Source organism: Chroicocephalus ridibundus, chromosome 10, assembly GCF_963924245.1.
Source record: "Chroicocephalus ridibundus chromosome 10, bChrRid1.1, whole genome shotgun sequence".
Lineage (NCBI taxonomy): Eukaryota > Metazoa > Chordata > Aves > Charadriiformes > Laridae > Chroicocephalus > Chroicocephalus ridibundus.
The window spans coordinates 25,225,211-25,250,827 of NC_086293.1; the positions used below are offsets into that span (position 1 = coordinate 25,225,211).

The 25,617-nt window shown below is 57.4% G+C and overlaps 1 protein-coding gene across 1 annotated transcript in view; it reads left to right on the forward strand.

Annotated features, from left to right (window-relative positions):
* Positions 1 to 24,532, forward strand: part of TEX264 (testis expressed 264, ER-phagy receptor) — a 43,502-nt gene extending 18,970 nt beyond the window's left edge. Inside the window, exons 5-6 of the mRNA XM_063348107.1 lie at positions 16,005 to 16,176; positions 23,680 to 24,532. Of these exons, the coding sequence (XP_063204177.1) occupies positions 16,005 to 16,176; positions 23,680 to 23,993 (486 nt within the window). The 3' untranslated portion in view covers positions 23,994 to 24,532. The remainder of the gene's footprint in view (positions 1 to 16,004; positions 16,177 to 23,679) is intronic.
* The last annotated feature ends 1,085 nt before the right edge of the window (positions 24,533 to 25,617 follow it).

A 25,617-nucleotide genomic window follows, 5' to 3' on the forward strand; every position in this document is an offset into this window, starting at 1 on the left:
GTCAGGCGTTGGAAATGGGTCCGGTGCTCTCAAGCAGCAACACAGTCCCAAACCTTGGGGTCTTCCCTCCTTACCAGCTAGTCAATTAATTTGAGGATGAAATTGATTTCCCTCTCTGCAATTATTTTACCAGGTTCCTAATGATTTTTTTCTGGGCTGGTTCTTCCCCGTAGCCCTCCGAGCCAGACCTTGCCAGCTGTGCCAGGCTGGAGAAACAGCAAAATGAACCCGATCAAATGCGAAACAGCTTCTTAGAAATACTGCTCTTTTCCAGCAAACGCTGTTGGCCCAGTTTCCCTGCATGTGAAGCTCCCACTTTGAAACCTGTGGAGCAGGGAGATAATACATTTGAAAGCAGTGGCATTTTTACCCCCAGAAAAGGGACCATTGTGCTATGACTAACTTGCACTTTTTTCAATGCTAGTTAAATGTAGGAAAGGCCTCGCTTCGGGGAGAGCAGGAGAAAGAAAACACTTCTCTTCCGCATCAAGTCAAAATATGGATGGATGAGTCGCGAGGTTGGGTGGTGATCAGATCACAGGGATGAAAGAACAAAATTGGTTCTCGCTCCTTCCTGTGCCAAGAGCTTACGTGCTGCAGACGGGGCGCTGGCTTTGGGGCTGCGTTGGTGTCTGTGGCACCGATGGCAAGGCGGCTGAGCCCAGCTGTTTGCTCTGAACCAGAGGGTCACACTGAAAGTCCCTTAGGGTCTCTTCTTTTGACAGGGCTATGTGTATCTATCTGACCCTGTCATCGCTGCCTGCCTGCAGCAGCTGCTGCCCTTCGGATGCTGTTGGAGTTGATGCTGCCGCGTGCTGGTGGCCTCGGGCAGAGGCAGCAGGCTGGAGGTGTCCTGAGCTGCCAGTCCTTGTGACCATGGAGCTGCTCTCATCTTGGGGAGGCTTTCACGGGCTCAGTCTGTGCTCTTCCTCTGTTTCTGCTGTTGCCTGGTGGCCGTCACTCTGCCCACACCTGTAGGGACTCACAACAGGGTACGGAGAGGTGCAATGGTTTGGTGCAGACCTACGTACAACCAATATGTCCCATCCTGCTTTGAGGAGCAAACACTTGGTGCTGGACTTAAGTTGTCCCGACAGGCTATGGAAAATCACGCTGCCAAATCCTGGCCTTCTTGAACTCCTCTGGATTTGCCAGGACTGGCTTCATCTTTGTGGTCTCCAGCTGCCTCTGCCATTGCAGGGCTCTGGAACAGCTTGCACCCTGGTCTGTGAGCTCCTTGAAAGAGGAAGGTCGAGCTGTGCTTAATTCTTGGCTTGCAGGCTTTTGGAGAGTGCCTGGGATCCCTCAGCTCCGGGACTCCTTTTGTCCTGTTTCTTTTCCAGCATGTGGCAGCTTATTCCAGCCTCTCTACTTCAGCCAAAGTGGGGAAAATTGAAGCCTTTAATAGAAATGTTGGCAGTCTGTAACTCCAGCACCCGTGTGCAGAGCTGGCAGGGATGACTCCAGGTTAGACGCAGCCCGAGGCAGCTGATGGAGATCTGCAGCCTGCTGGGGATGTCCAGGCTTCCTGTGCTGCTTCCCCTGCTCAATCCCGGGCAAGTGGCAAGCTGTGGTGAACCTCTTCGCCTTTGTGGCCAGCAGGCACCTCTCCTCTTCACCCGATTGCACAGGAGCGAGAAAAGGGACAGCGGGGGTTCATTCCCCTGCTGTTAGACCACAGCAGGCAGAGGAGGCAGCAGCTCCCTGGGGACCGGCTCAGGGATGAGTCAGTGCTTCTCCTTTGTCACCTGTGAGCTGACTTCTCTCAGCTTCTCTTCTGTGGTGTCTGGCGTTGGTAAGAGACCGAAGGTACCTGTTACCTCGAGAGTGGGTCAGCGCTTGATGGACCAGCGCCTCTGTGTGTGCTAAGGCAGCATCCCATTTCTTTGTCCCCAACGCACCCAACGTTTGCCTTTCCTGGGCTCCTCGAAGCTGTGGTGAGCGTGAGGAGGTGGAGGCTCATGCCTGGCTTGAGCAGATGCATTTCTGCTGGATGTTCTCCCTTAGGTAGGGTGCCTCTGCCCTGCCAGGGCTGGTAGGAGGTCAGGGGCTGTAATGTGAAAAAGGATGTGCCTCCAGCACGGAGGAGGAGAAGAAACCTGCCTAAGAGGGGAGATGATGATGGAGAGCCACCTCTCCTTCTGGGTAGCAGAGAGAAACTAGAAAGGGGTTTCTGTGCTGACTTGGAGCAGAGCCTACGTACAGCTTTTGGGACAGGTGCAGATTCCCACAGCTGCCATATCTGCTTTCTCCAAAACTCACCTCTTAGGAGGGTTCAAAATATAGATCTGAGGAAGGCTTTTGGTGCCTTTCAGGATTGTGAGAGCAGCAGGGAGCCTGAGCTCCGCTCCAGCTTGCACCCAGGCAGCATCCGAGGGGTGCTGCCTGCCAGCCCCTCCAAGAGAGCTGGGAGTCCTGAGCCGGCACGGAGGGGGGAGGGACTGGCAGCCAGCCTCCTCTGGAGCTGGGACGGCAAAACGGAGGCACTGGGGCCACAAAATGAAGTCACTGGTGGGGCTTGGGGTGTGCTTGTCTTCCAGGCCACTGACATCTGGATTTTGCACATCTACGTTTTGCATGGCTGCGTTCCTCCTAAAGCTCAGTGAGGCTCTGCTGGTCTGAGGCTGAGCTCCAAATTAAATGACACAGATGGTATGGCTTTACATTTCAAAGGGTCTGAGGGAGCGGGAGGATGTCTGGGAGTTTCTGGTGCTATGGAGTAATTGAGGTGATTTTTTTTTTTTGGCGGCTTGTATGATGACCACCGGGTGCTCGCTCTGTAGATGGATGGTTTTACCTGTTCATCTTCTGCTAATGGGAGGAATTATAATAACCCTGCAGGGATGAAGGGGGGGCGACGGAGCCGACTGCGGCAGGGAGAGGCAGGTTTGTAACCGCTTTGCATCCCTGACTGGCTGCTTACCACAGGGATGACTTGTGGATGGGCACATGTTCGCATCGCAGGACCCCTGGAAACTTCTGCTTCTGTCCCCCATTTCCACACACCACCGATCAGAAGATCTCCTGGTGTATTTAAAGCTGTTATAGTGTCTGTTTCCCTTATCTTTGCAGCTCTGCAGGGTGGATCCTAAGGCAAAAGTGCTTCTTGAAGGTCAAGGACAGGCCTTTAAGGCATCTGGGAGAGTGGTTGGTCTGGGAATCCCTGTCCCAGCGCGGTGCTGGGGGCTGTTGTTTTTCGGATGAAATCTGAAGGTGTGTCCTGGCCCCATGTGGATGAAGGGGATGCGCTGTGGCTGTTCACAGAGCAGACCTGTCCGCGGCTGCCTGCCAGCTTCATGCATTTGCTGCCGGGCTCTGTTCCCCTCCATGGGGTTGTAAGGCACCCTGGCGAGGATGGATGGAGGGAGGGAAAACATGGCCTCATTCCCACTGTGGACACGGGCATTTTCTCGCTGCCACTGGATGGCCAGTTCCTCTCAGCTGCTCCTCTGGGTTTTATTTCTGCCAGGAGCTGATGGCAGCTCCTTGACATGAAGAAAGGTAGATATCTATCATCTGCTGTGGCCAGCTGCTCTTCTTTTCACGCTGTGCATATTCACAGCTTGGGGTAGCATCCGCCCAGCGGTACAGTAACCAGACTGTGAGTTGGCAAAAGCTTATCAAGAGGTCAGTGTCAGAGAAAGACTTGCTCTGGTACGTCTCTGCTGAGTGTTCAGGAGATGAGCAAAGCGGAAGTGTCTACTTCGGCTGCAGGAGCTGCCTGATGCTGTGGGCTCGCAGCAGAGGAGAGCAGCCATCGGTTCCTCTCTGTTCTTGCATCCTCCTCCTCCTCTCTCACATGCTTCTCTAGGTGCCATGTTAACTTCTTCCTCCCTTGCTTGGTTCTTGCCTCCCTGAGAAGCCCTCGCCTGCATCTCCCACCAGTTACTCTGCAAAGCTGTGTCTCCTATCAGGAACTGCCATGGGACTCGTTGCATCAGCTCAGCTCTAGCTTTGTGCTGTGCTGTGCGGCACGGGCCCAGCGTCCAAGCCCCTCCTCTCTTGCTAGCCTGGACCCAGCAGCCTTCCTGGGATGGGGCTGCAGCGGTGCAGTCAGAGCCTGCTCCCTGCCCGTGACAAACTGCAGCTGGTTAGGGAAGGGAAGATGGGGACAGAGATGCAGAGATGCTTCCCCAGAGTCCTCCCCATCCTCCAGATACCCAGAGCTTGAGGGTGAGCACCATGGCGCTGGGAAGAGGAGGAACTGATGGGGATCCAGGGCAGCTCTGCTGGCTGCAGTGTTGGCTCGTGTGCTGCTGTCGATGATGTTACACAGGGCTGCACGTAGTTTGGGGTACCCGGGAGAGTGGAGCAGTGGTGGAGATGGGGAAGTTGCTCCCTGTCAGGGAAAGACCTGAAAAGCTGAGCAGCGCAGTGCATATCTGGAGCTTTCCCAGCTCATGCAGCACCTCTGGGAGCGTATGGGACCTGGAAAGCTGCAGGCTTGTGGAAGGGCAGAGTCAGGCTGGGCTCTGTCCTCGCTTAACTCGCTTCGATTTCAACTCCTGATTGATCTGCACAATCAAACTCACAATCCTGTGCTGGCGGAGGAGCAGTCACCAGACTGCAAAGGTCGCTGAAAGCAGCTGCTGCCCTCCCCTGCTGCCTCCATTGCCGGCAGAAGAGCCTGGCTTTGGAGGCGCTTGGCTTGTGTCCCCGCCAGCACCGCCAGCCTTTGCCTCCCCACATGCTCCAGCACACAGCAGCGAGCTCGGCAGGCACTCTCCTCTCTCCACCAAGTAATGAGCCCCCCGGGACCCTGTGCCCGGGTCCCTGGTGTGCTGAAGAGGAGGAGGAGGAGGATGTGAGGGCAGGCACCTAGCCCCACCTTGCCTCCCCGTGCCTGCTCTGGGGTGGCTGGAGAGGTCAGTCAGCACCTGCCGCCGCCGAAATGGCATGTCCTGGCTGGAGGGTGTCTGGAGGTGTCCTGAGGTCCCTGATGGATTTACCTGGTGCCATTTGTTTGCCTCCTTTACCCCCTCCTCGCCTCTGCCTGCGTTTCCACCTCCTCCCGTGCGGCAGGCAGCCTGCTGTCTTTTTGCCTTTTTGCTTTCTACCCGCCAGCGCTGTTTGTTTGCGCTGGGGATTTCCTCGGGCAAATCGTTACTGCCGGCGGTGTGCGGTGGCTGGAGGCTCTGGGGCCTTCATTAGCCAAGCTCACTGGCGGGAGTTGTCACCACGCTGGGGTTCGCCAGGGTCGCTGGCTCTCTGCCCTTTGCCTCACAGGATCGCTGGCTTTTTGGGGTAGAGGTGCAAGCTCTTGGACGTGGGGATTTGAAGGCGACTTTCCTGGAAGCCTGCGGGGAAATGTCTCTTATTCGTTTGTAAAAATTCAGAAAGGTGCTTGTCCTGGGCTCTGGCTTGCTTTTAAAACACAGGGACGTCTGTCCCCAGGGCAAGAGAAGGAGACGCAGGAGCAGGAGGAGCAGTGAACTGAAGGTGAGTGAGTGGTGGCCTGTGGGCAGGTGTCCTGCAGTGGAGAGCCCAGGAGGGATCCCTGCCACCCGAGGCAAGCCTGGGCCTCCCTGAGCAGGAGGTCAAACAGTCGTCCTCCACTGTTGCCTGCACTTAGCCGATAGCTTGGAAGATCCTCCTGTCCTGGAAACTTGCTTTCTGCCATCAGATTTGCCAATGTGCTGTACTGGTGACATGCTGATGGGCGTCATGATCATCTTACCTGTTCCTCCTCAGCAAACCAGGCTGAAACCTGCTCGATCTTCTTTGGTGGCCTTTCTTGCCTTCTAAATGAGGCCAATAAGCCTGACATGAAGTCCCCATCAGTGGGGAGGGAAGGGCTATTTTGTCTGGGAATCAGATGGTTGCCTCCTGGCTTTGCTTCGGGCTGCCGGTGGCTTTATCTATGCAAGTTCAGCAAGGTTAGGTTCTTCAGCTTTCTCAGCTGCGAAGGGATGGTGTGAGGCTGAGCTTAGCTCATCGTGAAATATATTCCATGAAGCCTCGGAGCCGGGGGCGTTGCAGAAAGACAAGGTTGTTCAAGGAGGTAGGAAGCGATGGGGGGTATTTATTCCACTGTGACATTTTCTTCCTGGGGCCATTAATGTGACATGTGTCCTGAGTTTGTCCTGTTGACAAGCTGCAGGAGAGCAACTGGAGATGCTTACAATCCCAGGAGGATGGCTTGTGGAGCTGAAGAACAAGAGGAAAGGGTTGAGGTTTGGGAGGGATGGACCGGACCTTGGCTCAGGAGACCAAGAGCTCCCATATGCTGTGGACACCAGGCACTCCTGCCTCTGCTCCATCTCTGTTGCTTTGGTTTTGCCACACCAGGGTTTCAGCATAGGACCCGTTATGAGTGAGGACGTGTGTGTGAGAAGGTTGGGAAGGACAAGCCTCCACTGAACGTCCCTGTTGCAGAAGGGCAGGTACTCAAGCTAGTGGTGGCCCAGGGGATAAAGACATCAAGGTGGATTGGGAATGTCCACCTGGATGAGGAGCCCTCCAGGTTCTCAGCTGTGAGTTAGCCGTGGAAGAAGATCTCTCACCACAAGAAACAACCTGTTGTTGGGTGTCTCGGGGAGGAGTTGTGCTCTAGGTTAGGGCTTACTCTCCCTGCGAGCAGCCTAGCGAAGAACCCATGTTTCAAAGAGACTCTTTTTACCTGCATGGTGCCCCGTGTTGGGTGGGAGGCTGCAGTGCGGTGGGGTGCCTGGCCAAGGTGGGACAGGCAGGAGAACGTCTTGGGCAATGATTCCTTTCCTGAAAGGCCCTGCCTTGACAAGAGACAGAGAAATCGCCACAGCTGCTGCTCCTGGCAGCCTCGCCGAGGCAACAGAGCAGGGAAAGTGATTTAGCATCGCTCCAGTCATCCGTGATGGCAGAGATCATTGCATCAACCTCTTCAACTTTGTGATTAATGCTGAAAAAGCATCCTCTGAGGGCTGGAAGGAGAGCGTGGGTCCCCAGAGACCTGCACTCCGAAGCAGAGGCAGCCCTTTCCAGCTGTGGTCCTCCTGTCCTGCAGTCTCATCTGCCTCCTTTTGTGTGTGGCTGTTGATGTGCTCCCGTAGCAATGGAGTTCCTAGGGATGGGGAGGAGAAAATATGCGGATTTACATGGATTTCTTGTCTTATAATGAAAATCCAGTGTTTGAGCTTTCCGAGTGGTTAAAACCAAAGTTCCCGTCAGAGGGCTTGTGTGTGGCAGTGATGGGAAAGGAGGAGGAGAGGAAGGGATGCAGTTGGGGTTGGGTAGGAGGAAGAGCATGAGAATATATAGTGGAGCTCTGGGAAGCTGGTGAGAACCATCTCCCCAGCTGGCTTTGCTTACCTGTGGCAGGTACAGGAGCAAGGGAGAATGTGGGGACATGGAAAGCACTGAGTTTTTAGGAAAATTAATTTTTTTTTTAATGACAAAGTTTGCTTTGCTTCTTAAACTGTCTGCTCCAGGACTAATTACTACCAAATAACTGTGACACCGGGGGGGACCCAAGCCCCATGAATTGTGTGTGTTTGCACCATCTGCTCCTTATTCTGCAGGTGACATTCCCATAGTTGGGGGCAGTAAAGTATGTCCCTGGAAGTACACGGACTAGCGTACCTGAGCATGTCTGGGCTGGCAACCTTGTCCAGGGCTTGTCCTTCCCTCACGCCAGTGGCTCTGGCTGCCTGTGGCTACTTTTTGAAAGGTTTTGTCTCTCTGGGACTTGCTGCCCAGCTCAGCTCTGAAGATGGGGGATGCTCCTGGATGTGCTGCAGGATTTCTCTTGCAGCTCAAGTGTGTGCTGGAAGGGGAGGAGGTCCGGAGCACGTCTGCACCTGCAGCGAGGCAGGGCTGGAGCTTCCTCCCTTTTGCTGGAGGACGGGAAGGAATCTCAATCTCCATCCCAGGGAAGAGAAAAGTGTTCACAACATTCACAGCAGCTTCCAGCAGCGACCTGGGAGCCTGTGTCTGGTCTCCATCAACCCTCCCAGGGTGCTGGGACCTCCCGTAGCCACCAGCCCAGCCAGGCTCATTCCTTTGCCCCTTGGTTCTGCCTGACAGCTGCCGCTTTGCAGCTCCCGTGGCTCCTCTGGGGCAGGAGCAGCTGGGTGGTTCATCCCTGGGAAGCGCAGGCAGGCAGGCAAGGTGTAAATTGCATGGCGGGCTGCCTTTGCCAAGGTGAAAATGAAAAACTCTCTCTCCCAGCTATCGAGCCTGGCGTTTCGCGGCTCCCACGGTCCAAATGCACTCCCTCTCACCATGACGGAGGCAATCTCGGGGGCTGATTGTCACCTGCCTGTCCCAAAGCCACCACACTGCTGTGTCGGCAGGGCAGTGTCCTGGTTGCAGGCAGATTCCTGGTTCCCTGCTGCGGGAAGCGGGGGAAGGATGCTAGGATAGGGAGGGATGCTGATGGGCGCGATAGGTGCTAATTGCCAGGTGCTGTATTTTGCTGTCTGGAGGATTTGCTCTCCTTTGGCGAGACCATTTTCCGCTGCTGTAGTGCTGGTGGTGCCGCTCGTTTTTCCTGCTGGCTGACGGAAATGGCCTTTTCTTGATTGCAATAATATCACCTTCTGTTTCTGAAACACCTCACAGCCTGGAGGATTTGAAAGTAAAGTGCACGTGCGTGGGAGCAGTCTCACCACCTCTGAAATGTGAGTTTCTCCAGGCTGGGAAGCAGCAGCTGTTTCGCAGCCCTTGGCAGGCTGGTGTTGAGTGCTGTGCCGAGTGCTGGAGCTGGCTCTGAGCGCTGGCCACACCAGGAGGCAGGGCCTGCCGGCTCCACCTGCACCCAGCTTGAGCCTGGACGCGTTCCTGTGCAACCTGCTCTAGGTGACCCTGCTCTGGCAGGGGGTTGGACTGGATGATCTCCAGAGGGCCCTTCCAATCCTGTGAGCTGCAAGCTGAGATGTTGGGGGTTCCTTGATGCTTGAGGTATTACTGGTGTAAAGAACATCTGCCTGCCAATCCCTCCAGCAGCTTGTCCTCCCTTCTGCCCAAACCATCTCGTGGGCCAATGGTCCCTCCCTAGCCCCTGCCAGACTCCTGCCCCTCAGCAGGCAGCCCTTGGGCACCCAGGCTTCATCCTGATCTCCTATGGTCAGGCTGCGTCTTGGCCAGAGAAGCTGTGGTTCTCACAGAAGTGAGGACCAGAATCACAGAAGGGTTTGGGTTGGAAGAGACCTTCAAAGATCACCCAGTCCTGCCCTCCTGCCATGGGCAGGGACATCTTGCACTAGATGAGGTTGCTCAAAGCCCCATGCAGTTGGTTGAGCACCTCCAGGAATGAGGCATCCACAGCTTCTCTCGGCAACCTGGTCCAGTGTCTCACCACCCTCACCATAAAACATTTCTCCCTTATGTCTAATCTAAACCTGCTCTGTTTCTGATTAAAACCATCGCCCCTTGTCCTCTTGCTACATACCCTGGTAAAAAGTCTCTCTCCATCTTTCTTACAAGCCCCCTTTATATATTGAAAGGTCCCCCCAGAGCCTTATCTTCTCCAAGCTGAACTACGCCGACTCTCTCAGCCTTTCTCCATAGCAGAGGTGTTCCAGCCCCTGAACCGTTTCTGTGGCCTCCTCTGGACCTGCCCTGCCACGTCCGCGGCTGTCTTGTGCTGGGGACCCCAGAACTGGAGGCAGCGCTCCCGGTGGGGTCTCACGGAGCAGAGCAGAGGGGGAGCACCCCCTCCCTCAGCCTGCTGGCCACGCTGCTTGTAGTGCAGCCCAGCAGACACTCGGCTTTCTGGGCTGCAAGTGCACATTGAAACCAAGTTTGTAACCTGGGGAGGAAGGGGTGCCTTTATTTTTCTTGCTGTCATCAACTCAGACTTGGGCCCAAAGCAGTGGTTAACCTCAAGCTGCTGTCTGGGCAAGGAGAAATGGAAACAGGGACATCCCCGGTCTGGGTCTGGGATGGCGGGGTGGCTCAGCAAGGAGTCTGTTCCCTGGCTGAACTGGGAGAGTGCCGAAGGCTGCTGGATGCTGTGCAAACTGCATTGCAAAGCATCTCTGCACTACCTAGCACCCGTGGTCTAAGATAAGCTGGGATGACACACCGAGCGTGGAGCGTGTGAGGAAGCGAGGAGGATGTGGCACACAGCGCGCTCCCTCCGGTCCTAGCTGGTGGCTCAGTTTCAGCTCTAATTTTAGCAACTGATTTTAGGGCCCTTCAGCTCCACGTGGTTTTGTTGTTTCTTTAAAATCCCTGGGACTGAAGCATCCGACCCCTTCACCAGGAGGAGGAGAGGATGGATGCCTCCAGCTGGAAGCAAGACGTGGGGGAGTGGTGCTGCCTGGGCAGATGGGAGGGGGCTGGCGGGTCCCCTGGGGGTCCCCCTGCACTCTGCCGAGTGCCAGCTGACTTGCTGGCACTAACCAGAGCAGCCTAAGTGCTGGTGGCACGGGCGAGAGGAGGCTCGTGGCAGTGAGGGTGTGATGATGCTCTGGCTGGCTGGGGGGATGCTGGTGAGGCCCCCCCAGTGAGCAGCAACCCCCAGCGATGGGCACAAGCCCCCCATATGTTCGCACCCACCATCTGTTCCTCCTCCAGGTGCGATGGCGTAATAAATGGAGGGAGGGGAGTTCCTTTGCATCCCCCCCGCTCCCCCCCCAGGGCAGGAGCCAGACTCCCCGTCACTGGCATTTAGTGAATCATACTTGAGGCTGCTGGTCCGATTCAGTAGCAGTGCAGACCTGGCTGTAACCTGGCGTCGGGCTGACCCCACTCTCCAGCTGCTTACGGAAAACCCCCTCATGTGGCTGGCGTCGCTCTGGGGTCGCTGCAGGATGGGGATGGAGTCAGCCCTGTGCACCCCGTAGCCTTCTGCTCAGCTGCGAAGGTGGTGGCACATCCCATCGCCGTAAGAGCAGAGGCGAGTGGCAGCACTGGGCACACTGTGCTGAAATGATGTTCTGACAGCCCCTGGTAAGCAGCTCACAGCTTCTTGAGTCTCCTGGTGAAGGCTTGGGCCACGTACTCATTGGCTACTCTGGGGAGTCGCTCTCTAGGCTGGGACCACGAGGAGAGAAGTCGATGCTCAGGCTGGATCCTGCCCCATCCCGTTCCCTGTTGCTGGCAGGCTCTGGCCTGTCCCAGCTTTTCGGCAGTGCCCAGCAGCGGATCCCCGAAGGGTGCATCCCTGGCCGGTGGCAGAGGGCACAGCTCAGGGGCCTGCCTGGGGACCCTAAGATAGAAGAGGGGGCCGTCTGCTGGGTGACTGCAGGAGCTGCTGGCATGGCTTAGCCATCACCCCAGAGCCGTGCCAGGAGGTCTTGGTGGTGCGTCAGGTGGGCTGTGGGGCTGGAGGGCTTGTGGCCAGAAGCGGGGCAAGGACAGCAGCTGCTTCCCCACCGCCTTCCTAGTGACCCTAGAAGTGTTTTGGGGCAGACGGTGGGTTCAGCTGGAGCCTGAGCACCAGCATGCCCGGGCATGGCACGGATCCTGAGAGCATCTGCAAGGCTCATTTGTTGGTCTCCTAACGAGCTGAATTCTTCCAGCAGTGGGAGATGAAGCAGATCCTGTTGGTGGCATTTGAATTCCTGAGCCGATGAGCCTGACAGAGTGACAAAGCTGGTCCCCGCTGTGCCCCAGCTCACCTTCGCTTCCCGGCAGGCGCCGAGGGGCACAGCATGGTGCGAGCACCCTGCCACCTCCTTCCGTTTTGGCACGATTCTGCTGGGATTTTAATGACTGCAGATCATGTCTCAGCTACCTCATCACATGTCTCACAGCCCTGGGACTGCTCTCCTGCCTGCCCGTGGAAGCCGGGGCATCCTCCCTCCGGGATACCGTGCCCAAGCCATTCCGTGGGCAGTCAATGGGGTCTATTCCTTAATGGATGAGTGGGGAGAGGAAAATTTGTGCTGCCAAGGAGGTGCCACCTCCTGCTGCTGGGGTAGGTCTCCTGAAATGCTGGTTTGGTGTATAATCCTTGTCCTTCCTGATGCAGGAGGCTGGGGGATGCTCTGTTCCTAGAGGGATGAGGCCAACCTGGAGAAAGTCCAAGAGGGAATCAGGGGTGGTGGGTGATTTGGAAACAACCCAGGGGTAAAGATTGTGTTGTTTCCAATTGGGAAACAATTGGACAGGGTGTTATTTCACCTGGGAAAGAGGAGTGCAAGAGTCTTTCTCTAGATAAATCCTTGTTCCCAAGAGAGGGTGAGCAGCACCCCACCATGGCCCTCAGATGGGCCAAGAAGGAGTTGGCTCCATGGGAAGCAGCGGGTCTGACATAGCAGGAGTATGCCGGAGCTGCTGTGCGTGTCAGGACTGAACTGGTGGGCTCTGGATGCACTGGCCTTTGCTGTGTATGCGTAGCTTGACTGTATGGATTACACACAATAAATCCTGTGCTTTGGGTCCTGCATAGAAATAAGCCTTGTGCGCTGCGCTGCCGCCTCCATCTTCGCTGGCCTTAGGAAGGGCGAGCTGCCGGTGGAGGCTGGGAAGGGAGGTGGCACAGCATGACCTTGTGAAGGGACGAGCCCCCTTCCCTGCCCTACTTACCGGGTCCTGCTGTCCTAGCCAGAAGCCTGGCGCCGACACCATCGGCATCCCACTGTTGGCCTCTCGCTGAGCTCCTCCACCCGTGTGAGACTGCATTTGATTTGACTCGAGGGCTCTGCCTTGCAAACTCCACGTCCACCTTGCTGCTCCATCTGTTGGCCTAGCTGCACAGTTAGCAAGGGGCTTCCTCCTCAGCTGCACGCTGCGTTATTGCCTGTTGAGCCTCTCTCTTGTTTTGCCATGTTGTTGAGCCTTCGCTAATTCGCTCTCTGCTTACGCCTTCGTCTTTGGACTCTGCTCTCCAGTCTCTCTGGGTTGTTTCTTTCCCTGGCGGCAGCCTTGCAGCCTTCCTCTCCACTGGGGTAATCCTAAAAGCGCGCTGTCCTGTGCTGCCTCCCACCTCTTGGTTGCATTTTGCTGGACCTCTGTCTCTGCCTGCCTCCTGAGCTCCTTTGGGATGATCACAGGGGCGATCTCCCTTGCATCCCCTTTGGATGATCCCCTTATCCATTTCTTTGGATAATCCCATTATCCATTTCTGTTCTCTTTGCTTCCCACCTCATTGCCTCTGCCCTTTCAAGTCTTTATGCAGCCTCACCGCTTTGGTCCCAGCCTGGACAGGACAGTGTTCCCAACTGCCACCTCCCTGCTGCTTCGTGGGGACGTTGTCCTCTCCTGAGCCTGGCTGCTGGTGCTGAGCTCTGCAGCAGCGCTGCCAGGAGCTGGGTTGCTCCGGGAAGAAGCGCAGAAGCAGAGGCCAGCTCGCTAGCCTGGCTCCCAGCTTCATTTGTACAGGCATGAATTGGGACCACCAGGCTCTGGTATCCCTCCATTTCCTTTTGAGGAAAACCCTGGATGAATTGGGAAGGAGGCAAGTATTAGGCATCGTTGTAGCTGTCCGTAACAAAGCAGGCGTTGGTATTGACAGTGAGCGTCCAGCCACTTCAGCGTCATTGCACCAACCTGGTCCACGGCCATGGGCTTTGGCTGCAGGGCACCTGGGCTCTTCTGGCTTCAGGGGACATCCTGGCAGGGAGGAGCATCCTCCTCTCTCTTATAGGATAATCCTTGAGTGCGAAGCAGCATTTGTCTCAAGAGCCAGTCCGGGACCCTGCTCTTCATACAGGTGTGCATTTTTATTCCTTAAAAAGCCACAATTCCCACATGTTGTGTGCGTGGAGGAGGCATTGTTTGTGCTTTGGGGGAGTCACTACTATAGCTGTGTAATTGGAAGGGGAGTTGTAGCAGCCTAGATAAATTGTAGGGAGAGGGTATGTCCCTGATCCACACTTTAGGAATCCCAGGGTGGGCTTTGGGAAGTCAACTTGGGATGTCTTGGAGGCTGGACTGGAGCCCTGAGGTTTTAGACTGTTTAGAGGCCTCACATGAATTTAGTGAAGGTCTTTTTGCTTAAGGATCCTTTTGAGTTGTCCCCGCCTGCATTTAGTGGTGGAGGGCCAGCTCCAAAATGGATGCATCCAAAAAACCTGTGAATCTTGGAGATACCCGTCTCTGGTATGTGTTGCAGTAACCTAAAATAACGAATGGAGCTGAAGATTGGCTGATGGGCTGGTGGTTGGTAGAGCAAGGGGCAGAGCGGCGGGGAGGACTCTTGTCTGCGTTGTCGCTGAAAAAGCAGGAGTGATATGAGCCGCCTCTGCTGTGCTGCTAAAAACAGCCTGTCTTGTTTTTATTTAATACAGTTTTGATCTGCGAGTGTTAGTGTTTCACCTGCCTGCGAGTGGGAACTCCGGGCTCCATGCACCTTGGAAGCCTGCCTGCATCCCTGTGCGTCCCTGCGGCACGGGGCTTGTGAATGTGGTTCCTCCTCGGTAGGAGGAGGGACTCTGCTGAAATCCAGGCTCGAAGGCATTGGGATGGGACGGGTGAAGCTTCTGCTGGGGTTTGTGTTTCTGCTGCTGTGGTGCCACTGGGTAAACTGGGGGTCTGCAGAGCCAGCTCCTGCGGTCTTTCTTGGGAAAATAGACCCCAAAATGCCTCATCTGGGGTTTTCTCCCTGTCTTCCTTGCGCAGCATCCGGCCAGCATGGAGGTGGCTCTGCAGGTGGCCTTGCTGACAGTGCCGGGGAGAGGGTCAGCGTTGGCTCCTGTCTGCTGTGGATTCTGCCCGGTGCTTGAATTTGGCTGGGCAATAAATGATTCGAAATCAGCTTGGTCCATCCCCAGGGGTGAAGAGGGTCAGGAATGAACAGGGTTTTGTAAGGTCATGATTGATGCGTCCATAGGGCTCGTCCTTGGAGAGGGGCCAGCCCTGGCTTCAGAGAGCCCTGGGTGGGTGGGGATGCTGCCGGAGGATGTCTGGGCAAGCCGTGCCAGGGGGGACGTGGCAGGAAGGAGGATGAGGATAGTTGAGGCAGGGAGGAAGAATAGGATCATTGGGTCAGGGAGGAAGAGAAGGATAGTCAGGACAAGGAGGAAGAGGTGGATAGTCAGGGCAGGGAGAAAGAGGAGGATAATCAAGGTGCTTGCGGGGTTAAATAAAAGATGTCAGTGATTTGAAAAGGGGAAAGAAAGAAAAAGAAAGAGAGAAAGAGAGAAAGAAAGAGAGAAAGAAAGAGAGAAAGAAAGAAAGAAAGAAAGAAAGAAAGAAAGAAAGAAAGAAAGAAAGAAAGAAAGAAAGAAAGAAAGAAAGAAAGAAAGAATGAAAGAAAGAAAGAAAGAAAGAAAGAAAGAAAGAAAGAAAGAAAGAAAGAAAGAAAGAAAGAAAGAAAGAGAAAAAACACTGAAGAGGCACTCTCCCTTCTCACCCGGCTTTTAATCAGCCGCCCCCTCTTGCCAGCGAGCAGCTGGCGGGCGGGCGGGCGAGGAGGGGGTGGCAAAGGGGTCCAGCTGCTCCTCGGCCCGGTCCCGGCACCCCGAGAATCCCTGCAGCCCCATCTCGGCGTGGGCCGGGGGCACAGCCTGGGGGGACATGGCCCCCGTCATGGGTCCCTGGTGGTCTGGAGTGGGGCTGAGGTCTTGGAGCGTGCTGCCGGGGGGAGATGGGGCGAGGAAGAGCAGGAGGGGGAGTTGTCTGAAATGCCAGGGATTCATCTCCCACTCCCCCTGCCCTCGCTGTTCTGAAAGGAGCTGCTTGAGCAGCTCTGGATTATATTAATTAGCGGAGAAGTGCTACGCCTGCTCATGGGGCTGTGCTGCCAGGAGGAACCGGAGACTTGGCAGGTCCATGTGAAGCAGCTGCCGGGCTCCCCAAAACCCCTCGCTCCATCCCAAAATGAGCACACCAAACCCGAGGCTGAGCTGGGGGAGCTGAGTCTCCCCAGGGCTTTGGCATCTCCTCCTTGAGCCTGGCCGGCTGCTCACCCCCGGGGCCGAACCCGCTGGCCCCCTGGCACGTGGGGGGCTGTGGTGATGGGGAAAGCATCACTGCAGTTTCGGGAGGGGACCCACAGCTCCTCGCTGGGCCCCATGTCTGTGGGCAAAGCGAGTCAGTCTGCGACGCTGCCAAGCTGGCAGGCCCACGTGGTGGGGGGCTGCTGGGGTAGGGGGCGAGGGTACATCTCTCACTGGTGGTCACTTGCTGTCTTTCAGGAGAGGAAGCTGTGCGCCCACCCCCGGATCGAGATCTACAAGGAAGACCGCATCTACTTCGTGTGTCCCCTCGCTCGCCAAGGGGACTTCTACGTGCCTGAAATGAAAGAACTGGAGAGGAAGAGCAGGGCTGCTGCAGTCGAGGCTGAGGATGCCCAGACAGACATCACAGGTATCCCTGGCTTGTGCATGGGCTCTGTCTTCCATCGGCATCAGCCCTCCCAAAGGTGGGGGTCCCAGTGTTCCCGGTGCTGCCCCCTGAGCAGGCAGAGAGGGGCTGACCTGCGCCCACCAGGCGCCCAACCACTGAGTCTCAGCACACCTTGTCCCCTCACCCCAGGCTGAGGTAGGATCTCGTCCCCGAGGTGTCACGCTGTGCCTCAGGGAGTACCCAGTCACCTCTGCGGCGTCGGGGCAAGGGCCAAGCTGCCGCCGAGCCACCAGCCCACTGTTGTCAGAGCAGAGCTGTATCTCGCAGCTTTTGGTTGCAGCTGGGCTTGTTTTTCTCCTTGTCATATACATCTTCCTTGATCTCATCTTCATCTGTTACATATTGGGATTGCGGAGAGCTTAAATACCAGGTTGCTGTAGCTGGTGGTGGAGTTACCCGATAGCATCTGCTCAGCGAGATCTGTTGGAGCCTGGATGTATTCATACAGGAAGGGACCACAATGGCCGTAGGCGCAGAACAGCAGTGCTATAGTAACCCAAAATGCTAGTTGCCATTGCCGGCCCATGTGCTCACATGTCTGCAAGATGCAGGAGCCGGCTAGCCGAGCATCCCTGGGCGCTGGACGGCATGGCTGAGCCGGCTGCTGGCGGGGGCAACCACCTCCTCCCGCCCTGCAGGTCGCCCGTGCTTGTGTAACAGGCATGAAAAAACCATGACGGCTCTCCTCGACTCCTGGGGAGTTTGGTCGTTTGTTTTAACACATCTTCAGGTTTGGATTGCTTTAATTCTTAATCGCGTGCGGCGTAAAAGCAAGCCTGGGAATTGCTTTCTGGGAGCTCTGTCCATTTAGCGCTGTAATGAAGAGTAAATGGAGCAGTTTTCCAGCGCTTCGAGGTCCCGTGCTCACTCGGTTCTTTGCATTTTTGTCTGCCTTGTGTCGAGGCGGCTGCTTTGGGCACCGGCCTGGGTTGGCCAAAGGCACCCCCCTGCAGCCCACTCACTCCAGCAGCTTCCCATGGTTGTCCCTTAGTTTTGGAGAGGGATGACAGAACCTGTGTGAGCAAAAGCTGCTTCAGGTTGGTGGCTTCAGCAGCTGTGTGTGCTCCTTTCTGCACCACTCAGAAGGTGCAGGCCCCGCAGCACAGCCAGGGGATGCTCGGTGCAGCTGCTGCCCTGCGCCCCAGCTGTCTCCGTGCTTTCCCTGGGATGCCGCTGCCGGTGCTCCACTGTGGGGGGTGCCGTGCCCTGCGGGAAGAAACATTGGGAAGGTTTTTCCAATTCTAGACAGCAAGTGGTGTTGGACTTTTTCATGTGAGAGACCCCTGCCCCAGACCAGGCTCCCCGGCAGCAGCTCTGGGCAGCTCCTCTGCCACCCCTCCCCTTCCAGTCGCATAGATGGGCTTTTGTAGGTGCAATCTGATGTGGTGCCATCTGCTGAGTCTGCACAAAGACAGCTTAAAATAATAATAGCTGTGAGAGGTTGGCCTTGACTAAAGAGTTGAGCTTGGATGTCACCACTGCAGTCACTATTGCTGCTGGGCACGGCAGAAGAACTAGGTCTGGTGGGGCATCACATCCTTGCTCCAGTCATCAGAGAGGGCCAAGGACGTGGCAAGCCTTCGGGCTGCTTGTGCTGCTCCTGCCTGAGGATCTCGGAGGTCCCCATGATCTGCGGCATCCCCGTAATGTCACAGTGCCCTGGGCCAGCACAACTGCTGTCATCTGGGGAGGGTGGCACCCTGTGGGGAGGTCCTGGGCTCGTGCAAAGGGAGATGGTGCCTGGTGAGCATCCTTGTCCCACTGCCACTGGCCTGCTGATGCTGGGGACTTGGTCTGCAGCTGGTGGTACTGCCCCAGCTGCAGTGCTTGAGTGGCCTTCGGGCTGACCCTGCTTCAGCTGCAAGGTCAAAGTCGGGAGCCAAGGTGGGAGGTGGCCACTGGCCTCCTCAGGCTCCACATCTCGCTGCCAAAGTCCCACGTGGGTTTTCTGAGCCTCGGTGCGAGAGGAGATCCTGCTAGAGGGGGCAGCCAGCAGATCTCCTCTCTGCCCAGCCGCTCAATGGAGATGCCTTGAAGATGTCACCTTGAAGATGACACCTTGAAGACAATGCCTTGAAGATGATGCCTTATGGATTGAGAGTGGTCCTCCCTTCCCAAGTATTTTCTCTGCTGGGATCTGTGCAGCCACCTCTGAGTTGGAGGAAGAGAAAGCCACAATCTCTTTTCCCATCCTGTTTTTCTCCCTTCTTCCTTGAGGAAACGCCCAAGGGAGATGCCTCAACAGGCATGAGGGCCATAAGATCTTCATGACCCTGCAGATCCTGGAGTGTCTGTGACAGCTTTCCAGCTTGCTTCTGCCGGCTGGACAGAGGGTGCAGCAACATCCCTGTTTGCTTTTCAGTACGGTCCCGCCTCAACCACGATTGCGTGGATTTGGGTTATTTCTTGGTCCACCCCAGCTCTGCCAGTGTTTCAAGTGGTCCTGCCCCAGTGGAGGCTCGGGCCGTGCTGGGATGCTCCTGGGAGGGTGGGAGAGGGTGGTGGTCCCTGCTGGTGGCACTCGGCTCCTCTGGCCGTGCCTGAGCTGCGCAAATCCCGATGCAGGGCTCTGATACCCTGCTGCCTCACAGGGCGAGCGGGGGAACTGGGGGGTGCTGAGGCCCTTTTCCTCTCCCTGCAGCAGCTGAGGATGCTCTACGTGCAGCAGCTTTGGGCTCTCACTCCTGATGTGGCAGCAGATGAAGCCATCTCTTCCCCTCCCCCCTCCCAAAACACCGAAATAACAGCAATGAGCATGCGATTTCAGAGCGAGCATCGTATTTAGTAACGCTCTGTGTGGACGCGGCACCTTTCGGTCATGGCTCACAAAACTACCCGCCAGCAGCTGTATTACACTTCCCTTGAATTAAAGACTTCAGGAGTTCCTGGCGTAAGGCGCTGCCGTTCCTCCTCACCTGTCAGTGTGGCTGGTGCCAGGCAGAACCGAGTGACTTGGATTTGCAAGAACAGCTTGGATTTGTTTTCCTGAGCCTCCTGACCTTGGAGTACAGCTCTCCATTCAGGCTGTCATCTGCTGTCCTCCTTGCTCCTGGGCTCTCCCTGCAAGGCAGCGCTGGGTGCTGCGGCTCCGAGTGAAGCCAGTGGCCATAAAGGCTGCAGGACGTGGTCCAGGGTCTCTGCTTTCGGTGCTGGCAGCTCCGCCGAGGACGAACACACTTGGCACACATAGAAGGGGCCAGGGGCTGCAGCTGCCTCTGCACCAACTCTGTCCCTTCTTCACCATCGTCAGGGTTATCGGAAAGACAGGAAGCATTTTTGGAAGGCGGCTGACGGGTCTCCAGGGGGCCAATGTCAATCACGATTAGTTGTTTTGTACTTAATTATTTTCCGGGGCTTTGGCATCAGTGCAGCGCTCAGTGGGCCCTCGCTGCCGGCTCACTCTGGGCAGCGTGCTCTCCAGTGTGACCCCGCTGCGGCGTGCAGAAGGTGAAAGCAAACAAAAGCAGCCTCGCGCGACACGGGCTTGCTGGCATGAACACAGATGGTTTCTAAGCACATGGCTCTGCCCGGAGTCTCAGGTACTGGTTTTCCTGGAGCTGAGCCTGTCCAGCAATGTCTGGGTGCCACCGATGGCATCACCCGCTGAGCCCCAGTGCCGCGGGGGACACCTTCCCTGGTGTGCTCTGCCTCATCCCCGCTTCCTTCCCTCCTCCGAAGAGCCCTGCCCGTTCTGCCTGCCTGTTCCTCCCGAGAAGGGTCTCAGCAGGCAGCTCCTGCCATGCCTTCCTGCCGGTCTGCCTGCCCCAGCCCCTCTCCTGATGGCTGTGTGCGAGCTCCGGCAAGCGTGGAGAAGCTGTGCCCCTCCTGGCAGCGCATTGATCTATTATTTAGTGACAGAGGCGATGAATATTTGATCGAACAAGAGGAAGGAGAGGGCCCGGTTGTACTAAGAGGGGAGCGATGCTTGGGCATCAGTGTCCCGCTGGGGCGATGTGGGAGGAGAGACGGTCCTCCTTCCTGGGGGGATTTGGGGATGCCAGTACCTGGGGTGGCACAGGGCTGAGCTGCCCGGGGGGGACGGCTCCCCGCCGGGCTCGTTAGCAGCGTGGGGCTAGTGGTTCCCATTGCAGCCATCTCTGGCTGGTATCTCAGTGTTGGCTGCTTGGCTTCCCTTCTTAGGTGGCCTTTGAGGGGCTCCTCAACACCCCAGTGTGACTTCACCCCGGGCTGTGCCTTTTTTCCCAAATTAAAACTTCCTGGGTTCCATGTTCCTGCTGAGTGAAGGTGTAGCAGGATGGCTACGCTGTCCTTGAGGGAGCAGAATGCAGGCGGGGGGGTTCCACAGCACAGCTGGCACCTCAACGCATGACAGAGGGAAAAGCCATGCTGGATCCAGCTGCTGGGCTGGATCCTGGTGCAGGGACCAGCCTTGGGAAGTGGGATGCAGGGGATGGGCAGCAGCTCATTCGGGGACCAAGCAAGGTGCCTGGGGCAAGATGGAGAAGTGGACATGAGGGCTGCTGGAAACCTCCATGCTCGTGATGTGAGAGCTGAACTCCTCCTCGCCCACAAGGCACCTTCCAACGAGGCTTTGGTGGCCCTCTTGGAGCCCTGCCGCGCTCCCCGCCTGGCCTCTCTGGGCTCTGCTGGGACAGATGGGGGGTTCCTGCCATGTCCCCCTGCCAGAGCTGACCCCACGCCATCCCTAGCAGCAGCAGCTCCGTCTCTCAGTCCTGCCCGCCCTGGCCATCCGTCCCCAGCCAGGCTGGGTGGCCGTGCCAGAGCCAGCCTTGTCCTGCGCAGAGCAGAGCGAGGATGCTGAAATGGGCAAATTTGCCAGCTGAGGCTGCTCAAACATGATCAGAAGTGACAGAGCGGTGAAAAAGTGCCTGGCTGAAAGGAAACAGGACTCGATTTAATGTCACCCTTGGAGCGAGGGAGAGGGAGGCGGCTGCTGGGGGTGAGGACAGTGGTGATTTCCCGTGGTGGCAGCTTCATCCCCATCTTCCCCTTCCTGAGCCTCTGCTCCACTCCTCGAGAGCTCCTTTGCTTTGTGGCATGGAGTGATGTGGTGGCTTCCCAGCCAAAACGGCTCCTGAGGCGATGCGGAGGCATGCTGTGCAGGCAGGGCACGGCGCGGGGGGTCGGGGTCACTCTTGTCCTTGGTTTCAGAGGGACGTGAGATGACCACGAATGATGTGAGCTGTCATGAAGCCATGGCGGGAATGTGTCCGTATCACCTCAGGCCACCAATTTGGCCAAATTGGATTTTTTTTTTTTTTTCAGATCTCCGCTAGAGATCTTGCAAACCCTTAATTGGCTTCAAGGCTCAGGGTCGGCGTGCTCCCCTCCGTCCCCTGCAGCTCTCCATCTTCCCGGAGGCTACCTGCTGACCCACTGCCCTGCCACAGTCCTGCCAGGTGGGATGGCATCTCCTGGCTTTCTGCTGCCCGCTTGGTCACTGCTGCCCCTTCGTTGAGCGCCTCACCAGCAGCATGCAGAACATCCTTTTTAACTTAGAGTAAATGTAATTTCCATGTCGAGGCGCTCTGTGATGCTGCAGCAAAGGCAGTGCGTGTCAGCGGGCGACGGTTCTTTTCTCTTTTTCATGGGGGTGATCACCAGGCCCTGCTTGGGTGGGCAACCGAGGGCTCAGCTTGGGCCAGATGCCAAAGGAGTTGAATGCCATGGACAAGGCAAGAGGCTGGAGGCTCAGGCTCCTCTCTGGGCACCCGCCAGGCGGGATGAAGCCAATACGCCATCCAGGCGGGATGAAGACAATACGCCATCCAGGCGGGATGAAGCTGCATCGGTGAGTCTTTCCCGGCCGCTCCCCATCCTGCTACCGCAGCTCGGTCCTCTCTGAACAGCCCTTGCTCAGCCGGCAGGACTGTGGGATGATGCTGCTCAGAAGACAGAGGACTGCCATTTACAAGCAGTTCTGCTGGCAACTGCCCAGGCCAGGAAGAAAAATAGCAAGAAAAAGGGATTTAAGGGTGTTTGGAAGGAAAATTCCCTCCCTGGCGTCTCTCCTCCAGGAGACTGGTGGCTGCTGCGCAGCTGGAGGAAGGTGATCAGCCCAGCTCTGGGCACCCCGGCTGCGGGGGCCTGGGGAGGCTGGAGATGCCTGCGGGAGCCCCATGCTGGTGGCTGGGGATGGGGCCATGCCGGCAGGACCCAGCATGGAGGAGAGGGCTCTCCTGTTCCACCTGTGAGCCCCTCCGTGGCTGTCACCACCCTCTTTGCAACTTCCCGGCCCCGCTGGTGGCAAGCCGTGGTCCTCCGCTGGAGCTGCTGCCGAGCGGGGTTCTCCTCCTGGTTTCCCTCCTGATGTGGGACATGATCCTCGACAAGGGCATGGATGGAGCCCCCGGGGGAGTGGGGGTGCCGGGACGTGGCTGAGCTCGGCACATACTTCCCATCGGCGCGAGGCAGGCGGGGAGAAGGTGGAGTGGGGAGGGCCGTGATGGAGGAGCCTGCCCAGAGTTAGCTGCCGCTGTCGTAATTAACAGCGTGGATCTGTGATGGTGTAATCAGCGACGTGGATCTGTGATGTCATAATTAACCATGTGGATCTGTGATGTCATAATTAACAATGATTAATGTTTTATAGGAGTGTTTTGTCTCCCGGCTGGTTGCTCTGGCAACAGCACCGAGCTGCTGGTCTCAATCTGACACGCTCCTCTCGTTGTCGACTCCTTAATTGTGTTGTCAACCGAGCTAACGAGGCAGGGATCTGGGGAGGGGGCGGTGGGCCCAGGGGTCTGCCCGGGCAGGCAGGGGCAGCCCCCGGGGGGGCTGTGCCATGAGAGGGGCTGTGGGCTGGCAGGCAGGTGACATGGAGAAGGGCCGAGTGAGCTGGGAAGGCTCCCCCCATCCTCTGGCACCCTGAGTCCCATCTGCCGTTGCCCTGCATGCCTTCGCACTGACGCCGGAGCTGATGCCGGGAGCGGGTTGTAGGGGGTGATGAAGGCAGCGTTAGGATGCCCTGGCATCAGGCTGGACGTACAACCGCCTCTGACGGCGGCACATCTGAGGACCTGCAGTGTGCCACCATCCCCTTGGGCGCTCAAGCAATGCTGCAGCTCCCTGTCACCCTCGCAGCACAGCGTCCAGCTCCTCTCCTCGTTCCTGGTGCCATGCCAGGGGCAGGTTGTCCACCAGCTCCCAGGCCGGGCATTCTCCTCAGGGAAGGGCTTGCCAGGTCCTTGGTGTGTGCAGGGAGAGCAGCAGTGGGGCCAGGGCACGGCTGGGAAGCCAGGGGTTGTTTGGGCTAGTTGGGGGGTGCCCTGATTTCAGGGAGCTGCTTGAGTCCAGCTCCTGCTTGTCTTGGCCCAGTCGCTTCTCAAAGGCACAGGAGGTGACAAGAGGTAGGGGCTCGTCTCCTCCGTGGCCTGATGCCTCTGAGGTTTCTGGTGGCTTCAAAGGCTGTGGCACCCCATCTCCATCCCCACCACCTCCTTCCCGCAGCGCTCACTCCCTCCCCTTCTCTCTCCATCCCAGGGGCTGACACCATGAGTGAGACGAGCTCCATCAGCATGGAGGCCACAACCGACAGCAGAGACACCTCGGTGGCCACCTCCATCCTGCTGCCCTTCCCAGCCAGCCGTGGCCGGGAGGAGGCGGACAACCGCAGCGAGCACAGCTACAGCGAGTCGGGAGCCAGCGGCTCCTCCTTCGAGGAGCTGGACCTGGAGGTCACCGGGGACGGGGAGGGAGCCCCAGGTCTGCTGCCCGATGTGGGCTACGCAGGCAGCCAAGAGGCCACGGACAAGTGGACCAAGGAGCCCATCGCTGCTGAGAGAGGAGAAGAGTGAAGCGGAGACCTGGCTGCCTCGCCTCCCGCCAGGGTCTGAGTTACTGGGAACTGGTTGCCTTTCCCACCTCCTTCCTCTCCGGCCAAGGGACTTCGGTCGCTGATTGCCCCCGGGACCCACTCTCCCTCTTTGCAGAAAGGGTGTTTGATGGTTTCGGGGACGCCGGGAGGCGGGGGGGTCACCTGCAGCACTCGGCGGCACGGGGTAGGTGCAGGCTTGGGGGTGGGCAGCGAAATGCATTTGCCGTTTGTGTGTCTCTAGATGCATCGCAAATTCCTCACAGGCGTTTCGGGGGGGTGGTCGTGGGATGGCACCCCCTCATCTGTGCCAGTGCCCCCTCTTACCCACCGCTTCTCTCTGCGGCACCACTGTGTGTTTTCTAGCACCAAAGAGCTGTGGGTAGGGTCAGTTGGGTTTGTCCCCCCTCTTCTCTTCCCCTTGCTGAAAAATGGAAACATCCCATGTAAAGCTGGTCCTCCTGGCACTGCCACCGGCGCTTTTGGGGTCTGTAATAAAGTGGATGCTTTTCCTCACCGGTGGCCGGTGGCATTGCTGACTGCCTCTTGGCCAATCGCGCCGTCCTGCCCCGTGGTGGGGAGTGGGCTGTGGCTGGGGCTGCTGGGCTGCCCCCCATGTCCCGACCAAGCTGGGGAGCTGCCTGAGGGCTCTGCGTCCCCCCTGCTCAGCTCACTCCTGCCCGGGCAACCCAGCAGGGCTGCGGGGACCATCCCCAGCTTCTGCAGGCTGCAGGGGGAGCAGGAAAAGGTCGGGGGGGGCAGGAAAAGGCCGGCATGGCATTTCTCCAGCCCTCCCTGGTTCTCTGCCCACCCTGGGATGGAGGGAGGTGGTGTCCCTGCTCGTCTTGGGAACCTGCTGAAAAGCCAGGTCCCCGGGCTGCTGGTGGGCCTGGCACTGCTGTGCTCCTGTGGTGGGGGGACCTGCGCAGTGCCTCGCATCTGCCTGGTCCAGCAGCCAAGGGGTGCAGGCAGGGAGGGATGCCCATGCTAGTCCCAGTTCCCAGTCCCCCAGACAGGGATGAGGGAACAGCCTGGACATCACCGCTATGGTGCCCCGGGAAGATGCCAGGGGCTGGAGCACCTCGCCAGGCTGGCAGAGCTCAGCCCCTTCCCTATCCCAGTGCCACCAACAGCCCAGGGCTTGTTCCTTGCCAGTTGGATGTGGCAGCCCAAAACCAGGTCTTGGGGTGGGGGGACAAGAATCAGGGGAGGCCTGGCTGTCCCTCCACAGTGGGGACGTGTCCTCCCTGGCTTGGAAAGGTCATGATTAGTCCTGAGCCAGTGATTGACATGAGGTTGTTCATAAATATTTTGTGTTCTGAGTGATAAAATATTAAACTCCTCCAGCCCACATGGAAAAATATTGCTCTTCCCGGTGTTTATCTTTGTTGCGGTTATTACAAAACTGCCAAGCCCCCTGAAACATTTATGCTTGGCTGAGGCTCGGGACAGGGGGGGACTGGAGCCAGGCAGCGGATCTTAATGCCACTTGGCCCCTAACCCCACGGAAGATGGGGGCTGGGGGGGCTTTGCTATCGTCCCTCTGCTGTCAGCAGAGCCGAAGCAGCAGCCGGCAGGATGCAGCCAGCGCCGGGGCGCGTGTGAGG